Here is a 17,594-nt window from a genome sequence, read left to right as displayed (position 1 = left end):
TATATATATATATATATATATACACACACATGTATTACATATCAGTGCAGTAAACTATATAACGTAACGTCGCCAACATAATATATAGTTCATTATCATTTTGAAATGTCAGGCGGCAGGCCACATAATGAGCATTAGGCAATCGACATAAACCTAAATAAGACTAATGATTGTGCTGCTATGATTTTCAAAATACAAATTAAATTTTATATAATTTAAAGAATCTAAAAATCTAAGAATTCAAGAATTTAAAAAAAGAATTCAAGAACAGTATAAGTTCTTGAATAATAATTATTGAAATTTTAGTTAATATCTCTTATTAGATTATATTTTCCTGATGCTTTGTTAATTCTTGAGATAATTATTACATAATATTATCACGTATAAGTTTTGACGATATTAACAGTAATATCAATTGCGAATAATTGACACCTTAAAATTTATTGACTGTTAATAATTTTGCACATGTGTATCACCAGACAAAAATAAAAGCATAATAAAAATTAAACTAAGCTTCCAGAATCAAAGATTTTAAACTTTATAGTATGTTTCAATTTTAATAAATTTTACGTAAATTTTTAGATTACATATGGAAATATATAAAAAAAAGAAAAACTAGGTTTCCAATTTCTTACAATTTGAAAAATTCGATTTCTATTGCTTTTCGTTGAAAAGATATTTCAAGTTTTTCAAAGTAACAAACAAATCTGTATATATGAAGAAAAATAGGAATCAGGGAAAATAGGTATGAGTACAAAGTCTTCAGAAAAAGACTAATCCTATAAACATCATCTGTTTATAATTAAAACGTACATGTCGGAGCAAAAACATAAAATTTATTAAAAATCGGAAATGCGAAAAACACTTTTGCGTATCTTACAATTTCAGACCATAAACTAACATTTCGTCTTACTGACTAAAACTATACAATTGTACAAAGATTTTTAACCTCCTACAATATAGGTCATCACATTTGACAATATTACATATTAATTTTATATATAATACATATAATACTTCTGATGGGTCTAAAAGAATCCGCTTCTCACCCATGCGTGTATGTACATAGGTCCGCGTTAGTTGATGGTCTGTAGACCTATATTTGCAAACATAACTCTTGTAATTGGCAGTACGCGAAAGGGAGAACAAAAAAAAAGGAAAAAAAATCAGGCTGAAAAACATAAATTCCATTATATACGATACTAGAGTAAACAGGAGATAGAAGCAAATACATGATAGGTATGGTAAATATTTCGCCAAGCAGATAACAAAATAGCACAAACAGATGCGAGTAGTTCTCCTATAGAGCATTAATCCTATATTTATATTGTTATACATACATATATGTATCCGCGCGACTGTACGTATATACAGTCTCAGGAGAAAGAAGATTGGACCAGGAGATAGTAACGGGGGGGGGGAGGGGGGGGAGGGAGATATTGAACGATACAGCCTAACGAGATTTAGCGAAGTATCTTAGAAGAAAGATCAAATGTGTCGTTTGATCACAACAAAACCGACTGAAGAAATCTGCTTCTGTTACAATTGTTGTATCGATATTATATCGAATGGATGCAGCCTGCCTGACTTACATGAAAATTTTGTTTAATATCGAACGTAATATCAATACGTGGTGTATATCAAGCAGCAATTTCACGAAATCTACGTGGGCAAACTACCGGTTTCGTTCAGAATTATGTGACCGTTGGAGAAATTAGTGGGCGTTATAGATGTTCTGGGACTTCCACTTTGGCTAGTATCGCAGCTATCGCTTTTGTTATCTGTTCTTACATTATTATCTAATCTAGATTTATAGGTATGCTTAGGAGACGTTACTGGACTCGAGAGAGAGCAACTACATCCACTTTGGTTGCTATTACTAGAACTGTCGCTGTCGCTTTCACTGTCGACACTCGATTCGGAGCTGCTCGCGCGTAATCTCTTCTCAGTACGTAACATCTCGTTCTCCCGCCTCAGCTGCTCATTCTGTTGCAGCAGATCGTCGATCCGCTGTTGACACAGCTTCAATTTCTTCGCTATCTCAGCGTCCGTGGCGGACACGTTTTTATTCTCCGAATCCCTTTCCTCCATTTGATGAATGCCCTTATTACGCAATCTTTTCGTTAACGAGTCCATCTTGGCCTCCAAGTGCCTGTACTCCTGTATCAATTCCATCTTCGTCAACGTGCTCAATCGCTCCTCGTGAACGGCCTCGTACGCGGTTGAGAATTCCTTCGTCAGAAATTCCTCCTCGTCCTCCGGGGACGAGTAGAAGTAATCCTCGTCGGAGTCCACGCTAAAACTAGAATCGCGAGTGCGCGACGGCGCCGTTGGCTTTTGAAACATAGCAGGTACTTCCAGTGACGCAGCTTCCGATAACTTCTGCTCGAGATCAGGCAGATCGCTGTGATCGGCCATGAGAAATTGCGTGGTGTTGTACAAGGCTGGTGGTTGCCTGCTGGTCTTGGCGATCCTACCGATGCACCTGCTCCGCAATTGTTGCGGATAAGACAGCTGCTTCGAGTACGGCTTTAATTTCTTGTGCTTGGGCTTGCCTCTCCGAGTTTTTCTCTTCTTCGCCGCAATGTCCGTTCCGTCCTCGTGCTGACCGCCATCCTGATCGCCGCTGCCGCTGCCGCTCTCCAATCTTCCGCAAGTGTTTGTAAGTGACTTGGGATGCTGCACATAAGAAAAGCATATCGTTAAGGAGATTTTAAAGTCATCTGTTTTATTGAATGAAAAATAATTTGTTTTTACATGTCACTTAATTTAGTCCTCGTCTACAATAGGTGTAGCAAGCCTTAAGCCGTTAAGAAATTGAACAGCCAGTTGATTATTTCTTGTTATTTTTTTTTAACTTTAGGACTTGAGATTTTAAAAAATTGACCAATCATAGTCGATTATTCATGTGAGAAGAATAATCGATTGTGATTTGGTGATTTTAATTTTCTTAAATCTTAAGTCATAGACGCTGCTTAAAGAAATAACAGAATTCTTAGAATTAGATTTGAATATCTAACATTTAAAAAGTCTGTACACAAAATTTGTTTATGCATATGTGTGCATATACAATATTGAAGTAATAAACATTAATACGTTTCTACACACTATTACATCAATATCGGACGTACACATATGCACAAATTGTCGTTAAAAACAGCGATGGAGTTTGGTCTTTAGTTTAAAATCCCTTTAAATAAATATACAATATTTACGTGATAATTGCAATTTTACAAATTTATAAATGTCTGTTTTACAGGCGTAGAATAAATCACCAAACTATTAAATAATAATTATATTATTTAATAGTTTGATGACTTATTCTACGCCTGTAAAATTAAAAATAAAAGGATCATCGACCATATGGGTAATTTTCGTGTCCAATTATCAATAGTGTCTAAAGATAATTGAAGAATCGATATTATCGACAATCAAAATTATTTTTTCTCAGTCATCTATGTAAAAATGTCTGAATTATTAGCTATATAATGCAGCGAATTAAAAAAATTCATAAATTTTTTATAATACAAATATTTCATAAATAAGCATGCATTATACTTATATGACTCAATATTGTCATACATACTATCATAAAATTTCTAACTGCATAATTATCATTCAATTGTGGATATTAAACACTAATATAATAAAAAAAATAAAATTTTAAATTAAATATTATTAAATCAATATGAAAACGTTAATAAAATTAAATATTAAGATACATGTATATGCAAAACAATATAAATATAATAAATTATAAAATTATATTATATACTATAATAAATTTGAGGACTGTTCTTTGCTAAACTATAGTGTATGTACATTGGTTGCACTTAAAATAAAATAGATATTTGAAATTTGACGAAAGCAAGGCAGAAAATGTTGTGTGCAATTCTTCAGTGCCGTGACAAAGAACGAGCCCTTGAATTTAACATGATTAAAAAATTGAGTCAATTTAATTTCAATAATTTGAATTTCGAATACAAACTCGTGTAAAATTATCGAATTTCAAGTAGTACCTTGGCAAATGAAGGAGGCATTTTAAAAACATTCGTATTATTATTGTCACTTATTGATCGACCGAGGCTTACATTCCGTCCGTTCGAGCAATCGACGTTGTCCCGCTCCGCGTTCTCGCCAGCAGATCGCGGCACCCGCTCGTCGACCGGAGGCGATGACGTCGCAGGCGTTGGCCCAGCCTCTACGCCCTTCGCGTCGCGTACTCCATCATCGACGTCGTCGCCCGGCGCTTTCCTCGTCGCCGTTTCCGTCCGGTGCAGCTCCATACCCGCGATACGTACCCGGGTCCGTTGATGCGCGATGGCACGATCACGCACCGGCGCCGAAGAGTCACACTCGCGTACTGGCACCACCCGTACGCGGCACTAGTAACCGTATGCTCGCACCGTAAACAGCGACCGAATCGCCATGTTTGATTCGCCCGTGATTCTACCATACGATAGCCAGGCGCGCGGCGACATGCTGACGTTACCGTCCCTACCCCCCGACTATCGCGACGCGCGGCCCTCTCTTGCGCCATCGGCGCCGCGCGCGCGGTTGTTCCGTTGGTTCTTCCGAATCCGCGTCAGCGCCTTCCTCTCCTCGCGCATGTTGCTTCGATCCCGCTGGATCGCGCTGCTGCGCTCTATGCCGCTGCGTGCGCTGCAAAATACAACCCGCAACGCAATAATTGATATCGCGCGACGTGTTGTTATAACTTGATACGTATGTATACACGAATGTAATTACTGTTATAATTCGTAAATACGTGTCTTTCTGTAATTATCAATGACCACTAGCTGGTTTATCGTATATATACGTACATAACGATCACGGGTGGCGCAGAAGGGTGGCTGGTGTGTTCCGCGCGGCGGATTACCCCATCCGCGCGACTGGTCATAAATCACATTTCATTGTTCCATTGTATTTTTTCCGCTGGTTGCTATATAATGGGCCTGTGAAACTGCAGAATCCTTTCGGCGCTTCTTGCGTCGGTCGTTTTCGATTTATGTATTAGGCCCGTGACCGCGTCGATCCTCCGCACGCTTCTCGACCTCACGTTACCTGTCGTATATTTCTATCATTATGAAAGTAGAAATCGCGCATTATGGAAGCTACTCGAAAGTAGAAATTCCGCAGTATACCATATAGGCAAAATGTTAATGGTACACGGAGAGAATTTTAGTTTCAAATCTACCCTGAAAATCATGTTAATTGTAGGACTGCATGCGGTATTTTGACGAATTTTATATGATTTTTACTATTTTTTTTAATATTCTACCCTGAAAATCATGTTAATTGTAGGACTACATGCGGTACTTTAACGAATTTTATATGATTTTTACTATTTTTTTTTTATATTCTACCCTGAAAATCATGTTAATTGTAGGACTGCATGCGGTATTTTAACGAATTTTATATGATTTTTACTTTTTTTTTTATATTCTACCCTGAAAATCATGTTAATTGTAGGACTACATGCGGTACTTTAACGAATTTGATATAATTTTTACTATTTTTTTTAATATTCTACCCTGAAAATCATGTTAATTGTAGGACTATACATGCGGTATTTTAACGAATTTCATATGATTTTTACTATTTTTTAAAATATATACTACAACAAATTTATTGTACAGTAAAATTTGTCGAAATACTATATGCTGTCCCACGATTAACAAAATTTTCAGAGTAAACTTTAAAAGGAAATTCTCTCCGTGATATGCCAGCGGATTCGAGCATCGCGGCGGATCGGCGTCAACCGCGTTCGCGCATTATATTGCTGAAGCTTCGTCTTCCACCAGCCGAGCTTGTCGACATGTAATCTGACCCAGCAAATCGTCAGCTGCAGAAACCGAGCGGAATCCTCATAATTTCGTATAATTATTTAAAGGGCCATAAATCTCGAGTTTAAACGATTCGGTTGCGAAACCGGCGGAGTTTCAGCAGTCGGTCTCTGCAGTCAGGCTGCCGTCATATAATTCCGTTAACAACATTGTGTTTGTATATCCACGCTGGCGTTTTGCCGACGAAATTTGCAGTGATTTTGCAAAATCCGCGCTCTTGACAGATTTGCCTGTCGTCTGTGCGATATCGAGATCCGAGCTAATTAATTGACAACATCGCGACGAGCAATCGCAAATCGCGCGTCTCGATTAAAGGCGATTAAAAGATGTATCTTACAGCGGATGCAACAGAGTGTTTTTATATTCTCAATCCGTGAGCTTGCTTAAATATCTTGTTATGCGTAACAAGCGCATCGTCCACACACCGGTTTCGAGAAAGGTGTAAGTGCGCATTGCCTCATCCGCGTCCTTGCACACACACACACACACACACACACACACACACACACACACACACACACACACACACACACACACACACACACACACACACACACACACACACACACACACACACACACACACAAACGCGGAAAGGTGTATTTTTATTCGACGACGATTCCCCGATCGTTATTCATGATCGTAAAAAAACTAATTCCCTCGCGTACGACAACGTAAACAATTGAGATCTGTTTTTTTAATCTGCATTTATATATAATCTTTTGCATTTTAAAATAACGCGCGAGTACATATACATATTCAGGCGTTGGAAAACTATCGTGATAATATTCAATCATTTCCTATAATGGGAAGAAATTAATTTAACGAGGAGATAACAAGGACAATTGGGGATAGTACAATGAGCGAAAAGATAATTTTTTAGATTACTTAATAGAATTATATTATTTACAACTAATTAAATAAATAAGAACTTTATAATTTAATTAATATTATTCAGACGCAATAATATTATTTAACGTGTCACAGTTAATAATTATATAATAGGTTTATATATAATGTGTAACACAACGCGGGTTAAACTCTTCAGCTGAAAGAAAGATAAAGGAGAAAAGAGGCGAGAGAGATAGATAGGTAAATAAAGCGTTTATTATCGTTCTAGAATGAGCCTTTTAAATTTGTGTCCACGCGATGCTAGAAATCAGTCCCAGAGGGGTTTTATTCTCGAAAAATTGCGCATATAAAAATATAACACAAGGGAAATCCTGTGGTACATGTAACGTATATTTATAGCATTTTCGTACAATTTTGTATGCTAAATTCTTCAAGAATGAGACTCCAGATTTCGAACGGAAAGAAATTGACCAATCATTTCATTGGCCGAATTATATTCAAATACAGGTGGTTAATTCTTTCTCTGTCCGAGATCTGGAGCCTTATCCTTGAAAAACTTAGCACATAAAACTGTAGAGTGAAGAGAGAGAGAAAGAGAGAGAGAAGAGAATTGATCTACCGTAACAAATTCGGTCAAATGATGCGATTGGTCAATTCTTTCTCCGTTCGAGATTTCGGACTGATTTCTAGTCGTGGACATGAGAACATACAAAGAAAACACTCTTTTCTTTGTATAAGCAAAGAAGAATAATAAAGAGCAGAAGAGAAAATAACAGACATACAATAATATGACATAAAACGAAATAAGAAAATCCAAGAGGGACAGAGAGAGAAGGGGACACGGTAAAAAAATATTCTAGCGAATACTCTTCCGTAGTTGCGAGCAAGCGGAAATGTGTCGTTTACAAAATTACGTATTGCTATTACATAAGACCGCTAAACAATAATCCGTGTGCTTATTGAGACGTCTTCGTCGTCTCTCGCGCGCTCGAATTGCCACTCGGTGATACTGCGATTGCCGTTAATTGGCAACTGAGGGTAAAAAAGATGTTCACTCGCGAGCAAAATCGTTCGTTTAAAAACAGAAGTGCGCGTCGCACGCATGACCTGCAGCACGCGCACTTACACAGTCAAGTTGACTCTCCGTGTACGTGTCACGTTACCCGATCGCATTGTGATCGCGATCGAATCATCGCGAGGAGGAAAACGGACTTTCGCAATACGCCGGCGCGCGAGTGTATACACATCCTTCATTACAAAATGCAATTTCACGTCGGGCAGGTCGTTGCACTCGCTATCTTTCATAGACCGACGTGTAGATTCGCGTCTCTCTGTGGGAAGAAAAAAAATGAAATCACTTGTCGAGAATAACAGCTGCCAATTAATTGCAGCGCAAAAGGATACTCCGCGGTCCCTCCCCCCCTCTCTCTCTTTCGCAACAACCATAACAAACCTGATTGTACCTTCTCCAATTGAACGACGCGACATCGATTTGTTATCGACGACGTTGCTTAATTAAAGGCAAACACAAATATCGCTATAACACGATGTGGAGCCGGGATAACGGAGGCGTGGTGGGAAAAGGGGGGGGGGAGGGAGGAGGAAGAAAGAAAGAAGAACGTTGAAGCTCAAAAGTAATCCTCGAAGAAGAGATAAGAAAGCCCGAATCTCGCGCGAGAGAGCCTCGTCAGAGCGCGGCAGGAGAGAGAGAAGTAACAGTGATGCGTCGTGGTCCCCGCGACGATCGCACCGCAGCCTCCTTTTTCTTTTCTCCTCGTTCTTCCCTCCTTCCTCCCCCCCCCCTTCCCCTCGCTGTTAGCACATTACATTCGTATTTATTTTAGCGTATGCGTAACGATTCGTGCGAGCATTATGCGTTCACCCGTTACACGATTCGCGAGATCCTGCAGCGCGCGCGCGCGTGCACGCGTGCACTCACGCACGCACGCACGCACCAGCATGCACCTTACGTGTATATCGCCGATACGCAATCCACCACCGGGTGCAATGTACGTGAACGCACGGAGGATTATAAATATGGGGAGTCCGCTACATGTGGAAGGAGGCAGGGAGGGGGGAAGGGGGTCTGTATGCCCCGGCCTTACAGCCTGTTTTCTTTTGTCTCTCTCTCTCTCTCCTTTTTCTTTTTCGTTTGTTTTCGTTCTTTCGTTTCTAAATGTGCGGATGCCATTCCTCCGTGTCGTGTCGGGGAAAGGGGAAAGGATGGAGAACAGTATAAGAGGGACGGGAGTAAGAGCGGTGGGAGAGAGGGAGGGAGTACAACACGAGGGGGTATTTAACTAAACTTCACTCTCACTCTGCACGCGCGCGCGCGCGCGCGCGCGCGCGTACTATCACCGACGACGCCGCAAGAGAGAGAAAAACAAAAGAGAGTGAGAGATGCTCGTCGTGCGGAGAAACGCTCGCGGCGTACACTTACGGGAGCAACAAAGACACCCTGTCGCGTCACGTGATTAATTTAATTACATAAACATTTTCGTGACATAGTATATATTATGAGAGCCTTGACTGATAAAATGATCGTTTTGAGTGCCACTCAGAAAAATGTAGCACATATCTTCATTTTATAACCTATGTGGCGTGCGCTCGCTTTCTCTCTCTCTCTCCTCTCTCTCTCTCTCTCTTTCTCTCATTCGCTCGCGTGTCAAGTCGTATACGTTACAGCGTGGCCTTAAAGGCCGCCGCACACAGATTCAGCGGTAGGCTGTAATCATAGCGTACAAAGTCTCTCTCGACAAAGAGAAGTCTCAGCGTGCGAAAACATGATTAATTTATATCGACGATTCTTTAAATTAGTCTCCCACATTTGCGACGCCGCGTGGGTATATATACTTTAACGTCCTCGCGCGCGTGTCGGCGGAGAACGAGTTTCGCGTGTAAATTTACGTAATAACGCATATAACGCGTCTGATTAAATGAGTGAGTGCGTCTCGGACGAAAGAATTATTAACGGTGTAAATTAGGCTTATTATTTCCTAGGTGTCCCATCAGTCCCACGAGTATTTCTGTTATCGGTATATAGCGGCCTGTACCCGACCTGACGCGGAGTCGTTAACGTCCGTTAACATCATGTGAATTTACACGCGGCGTATCGGAGTATCGCAAAAAAAAAAGCATCTCCCACATGATGTATATATACGTTCCGATATAAACAATGTACGTGTTAACGGCCGCATAACGCGCGCTATATGCCTCCTATGTCAATTCGAGTGTGCCATGAAGTGCCCAAAGTCGTCATTCTTCGCCGCGCACAATCGTGATTTGCACACACACATACACACATGTGCGCGCGCGCGCGCATACCGCACGAACACCACATATACATATTCAGTCCGTTCGTCTGTGCGCCTGTTCTATGCGCTATCTTCACTCGGAACCTACTTTTCGCTCTCTGTGTGTGTGTGTTTTGCTTGCGCGGCGCAAATGTGCGATACACTTACATATGGGTAGGCACGCGTTGACGGCGCGCATGCGAGTGCGACGGAACAGAGAGTGTGGTCTATCAGGTCACATTTGTGCGTCTTATTTGGAGAGAAGAGGGATCTCTGCGAAAGGAGAGACACACACACACATACGCGCGCGCGCGCGGAGGAGAGAATCGAATCACTTTGTTGCAACACCTTTTGCCTCGACGACGGTCGTTGCGTCGTCGAGAGGTAGATCTGAAAAATTTCATTCCGCGCCTCTGTGTTTTTCTGGACTAGAGATCGTCCTCTTTATTTGTCTCGCGTATACGTGTGCAACGTCTATATATACTAGCAGGCCAGAGATTAATTGATATCGATGTAATAATTTCAATCAGGTCAATTGTCCAATAAAAATGTATCTCGCGAACGCGAGTAAACGTATTATAATAGAGTATACTCCCGCATTCGTGTCTGTCGCATCGAAATCTCAACTCCTACCGAAGTTATATCGGGTCTCGCCACGCGATATACAGGCCAGGGGATCCGAAGGGAAGGAGGGGGGAAGGTAGCTAGAGAGATTGAGTTAACCAGGACTAGCGCGTTGATCAACGCTGCGGTGCGCGACCGCCGTGCCGCGAGTCGAGTCGAGTCGAATCGAGAGCGAACGATATTTCGTTATTGATAATTATATATCGTACTAAAAAGTACTCTCGAGATCGCGGGAGAGGATCGGCTGCGATCATATGATTATGTCGTCTCAATCTCGAAACGGTTACTGCGTCACGTGCATGCGGCACGACGGACGGCCGGTCTCGCAAGACGGGTCTAACGACGCTTCCCCATGGCTCTCTCGCTCGCAGCCATGACAAAGCATCGGCTCCAATAGAGAATTCTCCGAGCGCGAATCGATGCACGTGCCGCGACGGGATACACACGCCGCGCGGCGCGTAGCGCTTAGGAGGAATCTCGTGGTGGTACGCGCGGCTCAGCTGGAGGCAGGCAGGCTCGTGCAAGCTGCGCCGGTATATTCAAAAGTCTCCCCAAGTAACACACGAAGTGTCACAAGAAGATCAAGATGATGTCAACTTGGCTGAATTTTGACGAAAAATTTCATGTCGAATCTTGGCCAAGATGACATCATCTTGATCTTCTCGTGACAATCGGGTGTTACTTGGGTCCGGGATTCGGGAGGGAGGAGGGGTTTCGCGAGGAGCCTCGCGCGACGACAGTTGGATATTTATATAAGTGCGCATATAGGACTTCCGCGCGTTATCGTGCATGCGTGCGTGCGTGCGTACGTTCAGTAACACGCCGCGGCTTCGTTACGTTATACGTGCGCGCACGCGGATGTAACGTCCGCGCGGCGCGGTGGCCAGCTGCGGTCTCTCGCAGCCGCGTCTTCGTCGCTGCGATGTATCGCCGCTTAGAGATTCGGAATCGGGAGATGACTGGAACGCGGTCGTGTTTCCCTCCCTCCCCTCTCCCTCCTCCTGCAGTACGATTTGTTTGTCGCGGTCGTGCCACGCTTTCTTGCGTTTAAAACGAAGTAGATATAGACAGTCGGACGTTGGAGGAAGAGAAAGAAAGATTGGGAGTGAGGGGCGGGAGGGAGGAGAGATAAGAGATGCGAAAAGCTCGGCTGCAAAGAGCCGAGCCTTCCTTCCGCATTGACGGATTATCAATCGGAGGCTGAAACCTGCGACCAGCAGTCGATTGGCATCGAGCGCGCGACGCGGCTAAATTATATCTTTAACGCGCAAAACTTAATTGCGTTGCCCATATAATACGTGACCGCGCGCGTATGAAAAAAAATTAATTATTTTATTTCCGAAAACGTACAACCGTAACCTGACTGTATTCTCCGCATTTGTTTCCTCTCTCTCTCTCTCTCTCTCTCTCTCTTTCTCTTCTCTCCAACCGAAATAAAAAATCTTGTTTTTTCTTATTAATTTTTTTCATGTAAAAAAATGCAGTTAAAAATGTGGGTTAATTCTTACTCTACGTATATATAACTGCACCTTACGTATTTGGCTAGTGTAATAACTGTATTTTCTGTTGGCTTGGATAACGTGAAAACAGTCAAAGGGCAATTAAAAAATGTAATTAAAATATGAAAGAATAAATATAAATAAGAGATGTGATCCAGGAGTCTGCACTCTGCAGATGTGATAATTACACAATACCCACAATACACGTGTGTGTAATGCGGGGTATTGGTATGTACGAATGGTAACATAGGATAACGATGTTATCGCGAACAATACGATAAAACGGAGTTTGAAACAGCTGACGCATCTGCTGCGTAGATGGAGCGATTGTAGCTAGCTGCGATCACGCTAAAATTATTTTCTCCCGGTATTATATACAAAATTGCGTCTGCTGTTTTGAAACGGAATAAAATGGTAAGAAAACTTAGAAACTTGTAAATAAAAATGCTCAATGGTGGCAAAAATCATGTCGTTGAGAAGACACGAATTATTCGTGTTAGTGTTAAACTCGTCAAAAAGTGCGAACGAATAAATACAATGCCAAAGCTGCAGCTTTGTAAAAATAGATATTTCGTCATCTTTTCGACATTGATAAGCGTATAAATATTATTATTATGAAATGACGAGAATTCTTCAGTGAGAACAATCATGCAGTTTATATAAAATGACATTCAGTATTGATATTAAGTATAAACCAAGTATAGGAGGTTAAGTATAGAAGGTTAAGTTCGACGATGTTGAGTCTCCCTCAAAGTGTCGTCTGCAATGAGACTGAAGACTTAAGATTTAAGAAAATTGACCACCCATAGTCAATTATTTATCTCACGTGAGAAGAACAATCGATTGATAGGTCAATTTTCTTAAATCCCAAGTCCTAAGTCTCGTTTTAGACGCCGCTTTATGACATATGTCTTTTTACGACATACTTTTGCTTCTGGCAAGACGTTTTATTATACCTAGAATGTCGAGTTTATAAAATGTTTGATGAAACCGAGAAATTGTTTCCCAGAGCACGATTGTGGCAGCAGGTATTGGCCTGGCGGCTGTTGGGTTTGCGGGTCGTTATTTGTTCAGAAGAATGCCGAATTTATCACAGAGAATGGCAGAGACAGTGAAGAAGCTAGATTCCCAGGTAAAAATGTCCTTAGCATTTTTCATCTACCTAGTTGCACCGCTTGCTTGCATACAAAAGCAAAGCTGACTCTTTGTAACATTCGTAGTCACTAGCAAACAACAAGTATTACAAGGGTGGTTTCGAACCAAAGATGACCAGGCGGGAAGCCAGTCTGATCTTGGGTGTGTCGCCCACGGCTAGTAAGATCAAAGTAAAGGAACAATTTAAAAAGGTAATGGTCGTGAATCATCCAGATCGCGGTGGTTCCCCATACATCGCCGCAAAAATTAACGAGGCAAAGGATTTGCTTGAGAAATAATGATTAAAAATGTAGCGTGCTTGTAATATATATCTGTAATGTATTTAGGAACGAAATTTCAATGTACATAATTATAATTTTAATCGTATACATTATTCTATGATAAATATAATCTATTTTTGAAGTTGTATATTAGAACAATTTTTTGTTTTTAAATATATTTTTACCAGACGGATTGTTTGTGCATAAACAGAAACCGCATGTACATGTAAATTCAGGATTTAATTAAAATGAAATACCACAAGGATAACTATTTTTCCAGATGTTAATATTTCCATATCGTTAATTTCAAAAAATATCACAATTGTGCAACTTTCGTCATAGCTTATAATATTTTATATTTTAATATTCTCTGTAAAATATTTATAACTTGGTTTATTACATTGTATGTACAGTAAACTGAGATAAACTTAAAATAAATGAAATGTATCTTATTTATACATTTCTGAATAGGCATTATATGTATGTACAGCAATCAAATAGAATAATTATGCAGTAACAATATAATACAGCTTTATATGCATTCATTTTGCAAAAGATGCAAATGAATGATAAAAACAGACTAGAATATTTCGGTGTATGTGAAAAAAAAGAATCGGTCATTAACACTATCGTTCTAACTTATCTTGTTTTCGTTTTATACGTTGTTGCATAATCTTTGCTCGTAATTTTGCTATTGTGCTCCCAGGCAGTGATCCAGGTACTTTAAAAATACTCTGCAAAACAGCGAAAATATTTCTATAAACGTCTAAACTTTCTTCCCTATTCGATGTATACACATCTACATAAATCTGACACACAAATCTAACATACCTGCATAAACTCGTGACACTGCAAAACAATACTGTCTTTCGTAATTTCCTTAAAACATTCGGCTAGCGTTGTAAAGTCTCGGCAAGCTAATAAATTAGATCTGTTCCTTTTTATAAGTGTCAACGCGACACGGAAGATAATCTTGGTACCCTCGTAAAAGAGACAATCCCAAATACGCAGAGTAGTCTGTAAATTTGAAAATCACGTTCACAACCTTTTATAGCCAAAATATTTGAAGCTATTACAAGCCAAGTAATGAATGACACATTGGAGAAAGTCATTCCATGATAATTATGACGTACCTCTATAGGTAAAACTTCAGCAAACAAACACACAAACCATTTAGTCGTAATTACTGGCCAGGGTAGTCCTATGTTCGTTACATGTTGATACACATCAGGCATTTTTATCCTGTAAGAATAACGTGTATGTACACAAACATTGTTTGACGAATGAAATTACAGTAAAGTCTGTGCTTTACCTTACTAATTCTGCGAGCACGTCGATATCAGTCAGTAGGCCATCCATAGTGCATGTATAATAATCCGGCAGGATTCTATCAATTAATACTTTTAGCAACCAAAATGCTGTCTCCTCGCTTTTTGTTACAAGCAGAAGCAAACCCGCTATATAGTTTAAGCCCTGAAAAAATATTAAAAGCATTTTTTTTTAAATAAGATAGAATAAATTTTTTTACTTGAAGGCTTCTTCATAAAATCGTACTTATTATTCGTTAAATTTTTTATGAAAATCTTGTTACTACAATAAAACTCCGTTTATCCGAAAATGTCGGGGACAAGACAGTGTCTAATAACCGTACGGTTTGAATAATAGTGGCTTATTTATTAGTTTTGATAATAAGAGCTGGTGTGAGAAAACTGAAGTCGAGCATGTCAAACTCATACTAATCGAACCGATATGAAAAGTTCAGCTATGAGTTTATTTATTTTAAAACTGAGCACAAATTTATTTGTAAAAATAGAGCGCGGATAAACGGAAATTTTACTATATTTTATTCGTTTTGCTCGTATATATATTTAAGAATATGCACTGTAGACGCTACCTGGCAATATCCAACAGTTTTGTTTTGATGAGCGAAAGCCAACAAAACGTTATATAATTGATGCTGCTGATTCTCCGTGTTATTAAAGAATATATTGTCTGGAAATGTTCTTGGGAGGTCGGTTTTAATAATCTCAGCGATTTCTGCATTGTGAGGGGCTAGCAGTAACTTTTGATACAGATCTGACGACGCATTCCTCATGTCTTCTCCACCGCTTACAGCGAGCCATACCTGCGATGGGATTCAATTCTCTTGTTGTCAGTTCTGCATTGAACATTTAAAATATGATAAAATGAGCTTCGCAATATATATTACCAATCCTCTATGTTCCCCTGGAATGCCTTTACGAACATATCTCTTGATCGTGATGCTTCGCTGCAAAGACTTTCCCTCGCCAATAACTTTCGCCCACTTTTTGGCCATCTTTGCGAGCACCTTGAGGTACTCGGACATAAAATCTTCGTATGTTTCATAATCGAAGTCGTGCGGTCGTTCGAAACCATATTCGTCCACATCACTGAAAATAAATATAATAACAGAATAAATGCAAGCCGTATTCGGTCAGCATTCGTAGCTGCAGATTTTAGTGTCAATAATGAATTCCGTTTCATGCGCATTATTTTATCTTTATTTTATTTACTGAATGTTAACCAAGACCAAGGGTGAAATGATATCATCCCCATCATACATAAAAGTAGAATTCAACCAATTTTTGTATGAATGTTTTACAATAAATCTATTTACATAACATATAAGTATTATATTATATATCTATTATAATATACTAGATATATAATCTAAGTAGTTAATTATTACATCTTACGATATCAAATGCAAGTTATTGTTGATTGACAAGTAAATATTACGCTACATATTTTCATGCCACTTTCACGACTTGCAACACGAACGATTCGCTCATTAGTTAATTAATATAAAATCAATTAATAAGGATAATAAAAGGTAAAAAAACTTTTGACAACGGATTAGATAGAAAAAGAGGAAACTGCGAGGGTCTCTCGTTTTCAAAGATGATTCAAGGGGCGGGAACATAACCTCGATGAGGCAATAAAATAAAAGGACAAAACAAATGCGATATTTTTTAATCGATGACTCTGTTCGAGAATCACGGCTGGCGTTCGCGGAACGCGACGCACGCGACGCGAGTGCACGACTGCAGGTTCCGCGGGGTTGAGGGTGAAAAAAAAAGAAGAAAGAACAGCAGGTAACAATCACCTGAAGCATGAACTTGCCATGCCCTATGCGACTCGGTGTCGGAGGAGAGATCTTTGATCGCGTGCGCGTGCAGCTGCAGCTACGTCCATAGGTGTTCCGTGTGAGACGAAACCGCCCGCGGTGCAGGTTTCGCCTATCGGCGCGGTGACACCTGATCGCGCCCGCGGTGAAACGCTTCTCGAGACGCGCGCGGAGCGGAGAAAGGAGCACGGCGTTGGAGCTCTCGCGGCGCGCGCCTCTCGTCTCGCTCTCATCGCGAGTCGCGCGAGCGTGCTCCGTTCTTGAATAGTCCCGAAGTGGTGACGCAGAAACAGAGAAAGGCGGGGTTCGTGGTGTTAAAGAGAGGGTAGAGTTGCGAAAGGCCGTCCCCCGAATCCGGGACGCATCGTCGCCGAAGAAACACCCGCGGAATCGAAGACGCCACCAAATATAGATTCGGCCGGTTCGCCCCTGCGAATTGTGACGACGATTTTCATCATCGAGTCGCGCCACTCTCCGAAATCCCGCGGAGATTCGAAAAGAGAAAGAGAGAGAGAGAGACTCGCGTAATCGATTGTGCGCGAGATCGAGTTTTTAATTGATCATCAGGCACTTACACCCTGGCGCCGTAAACTTCCGACCGCGGTTGCGGTTTCACTTTTAAATAAGCTGTAGGGTAACTGTCCCTATTATAGTGTGCCTGTACGTTTTAATGTGTTTTTACATTTAAATAAGTTATAAAAATAAACTGGTACAAATAAATAGACAGTGTTTTTTTTTATATTAAGTTAAAGTATTAACTTAATAAAAAAAAACACTTTGTCTATTTATTTGTATCTGTGCTTTTATATTTAAATAAGTCATAAAAATAAACTGGTACAAATAAATAGACAGTGTTTTTTTATTAAGTTAATACTTATATATTAGTGTGCTTTTATATTTAAATAAGTCATAAAAAT

General features: G+C 40.2%; 3 protein-coding genes across 5 annotated transcripts; 1 reads left to right on the top strand and 2 right to left on the bottom strand.

Moving 5' to 3' along the window:
- Positions 1-816: 816 nt before the first annotated feature.
- On the bottom strand, positions 817-4,590 carry LOC105454833 (protein HEXIM-like). Of its 2 annotated transcripts, none has more exons than XM_011697734.1 (2): positions 4,092-4,590; positions 817-2,679 (listed from the first exon to the last, which is right to left on the bottom strand). In XM_011697734.1, exons 1-2 carry the CDS (start codon positions 4,284-4,286, stop codon positions 1,663-1,665), a joined length of 1,212 nt encoding a protein of 403 aa, XP_011696036.1. In that variant the 5' UTR covers positions 4,287-4,590; the 3' UTR covers positions 817-1,662. The 2 variants fall into 2 exon arrangements, with proteins under 2 accessions (XP_011696036.1, XP_011696037.1); XM_011697735.1 differs by lacking the exon at positions 4,092-4,590 and adding an exon at positions 4,020-4,067.
- Positions 4,591-12,416: 7,826 nt separating this feature from the next.
- LOC105454831 (mitochondrial import inner membrane translocase subunit TIM14) lies at positions 12,417-13,800 on the top strand. Its single transcript, XM_011697731.1, has 3 exons — positions 12,417-12,528; positions 13,124-13,246; positions 13,335-13,800. Exons 1-3 carry the CDS (start codon positions 12,526-12,528, stop codon positions 13,545-13,547), a joined length of 339 nt encoding a protein of 112 aa, XP_011696033.1. The 5' UTR covers positions 12,417-12,525; the 3' UTR covers positions 13,548-13,800.
- On the bottom strand, positions 13,664-17,252 carry LOC105454832 (growth hormone-regulated TBC protein 1-A). 2 transcript variants are annotated; one of them, XM_011697732.1, is made up of 7 exons: positions 16,657-17,252; positions 15,739-15,940; positions 15,424-15,654; positions 14,842-15,002; positions 14,663-14,771; positions 14,361-14,546; positions 13,664-14,263 (listed from the first exon to the last, which is right to left on the bottom strand). In XM_011697732.1, exons 1-7 carry the CDS (start codon positions 16,674-16,676, stop codon positions 14,156-14,158), a joined length of 1,017 nt encoding a protein of 338 aa, XP_011696034.1. In that variant the 5' UTR covers positions 16,677-17,252; the 3' UTR covers positions 13,664-14,155. The 2 variants fall into 2 exon arrangements, with proteins under 2 accessions (XP_011696034.1, XP_011696035.1); XM_011697733.1 differs by lacking the exon at positions 16,657-17,252 and adding an exon at positions 16,247-16,621.
- Between the last annotated feature and the right edge of the window lie 342 nt (positions 17,253-17,594).

This window comes from Wasmannia auropunctata, unplaced genomic scaffold (assembly GCF_000956235.1).
Source record: "Wasmannia auropunctata unplaced genomic scaffold, wasmannia.A_1.0 LD335974.1, whole genome shotgun sequence".
Taxonomy (NCBI): domain Eukaryota; kingdom Metazoa; phylum Arthropoda; class Insecta; order Hymenoptera; family Formicidae; genus Wasmannia; species Wasmannia auropunctata.
The sequence above is the reverse complement of the archived record's forward strand: the minus strand, read 5'-3'. Positions and strand labels throughout refer to the sequence as shown.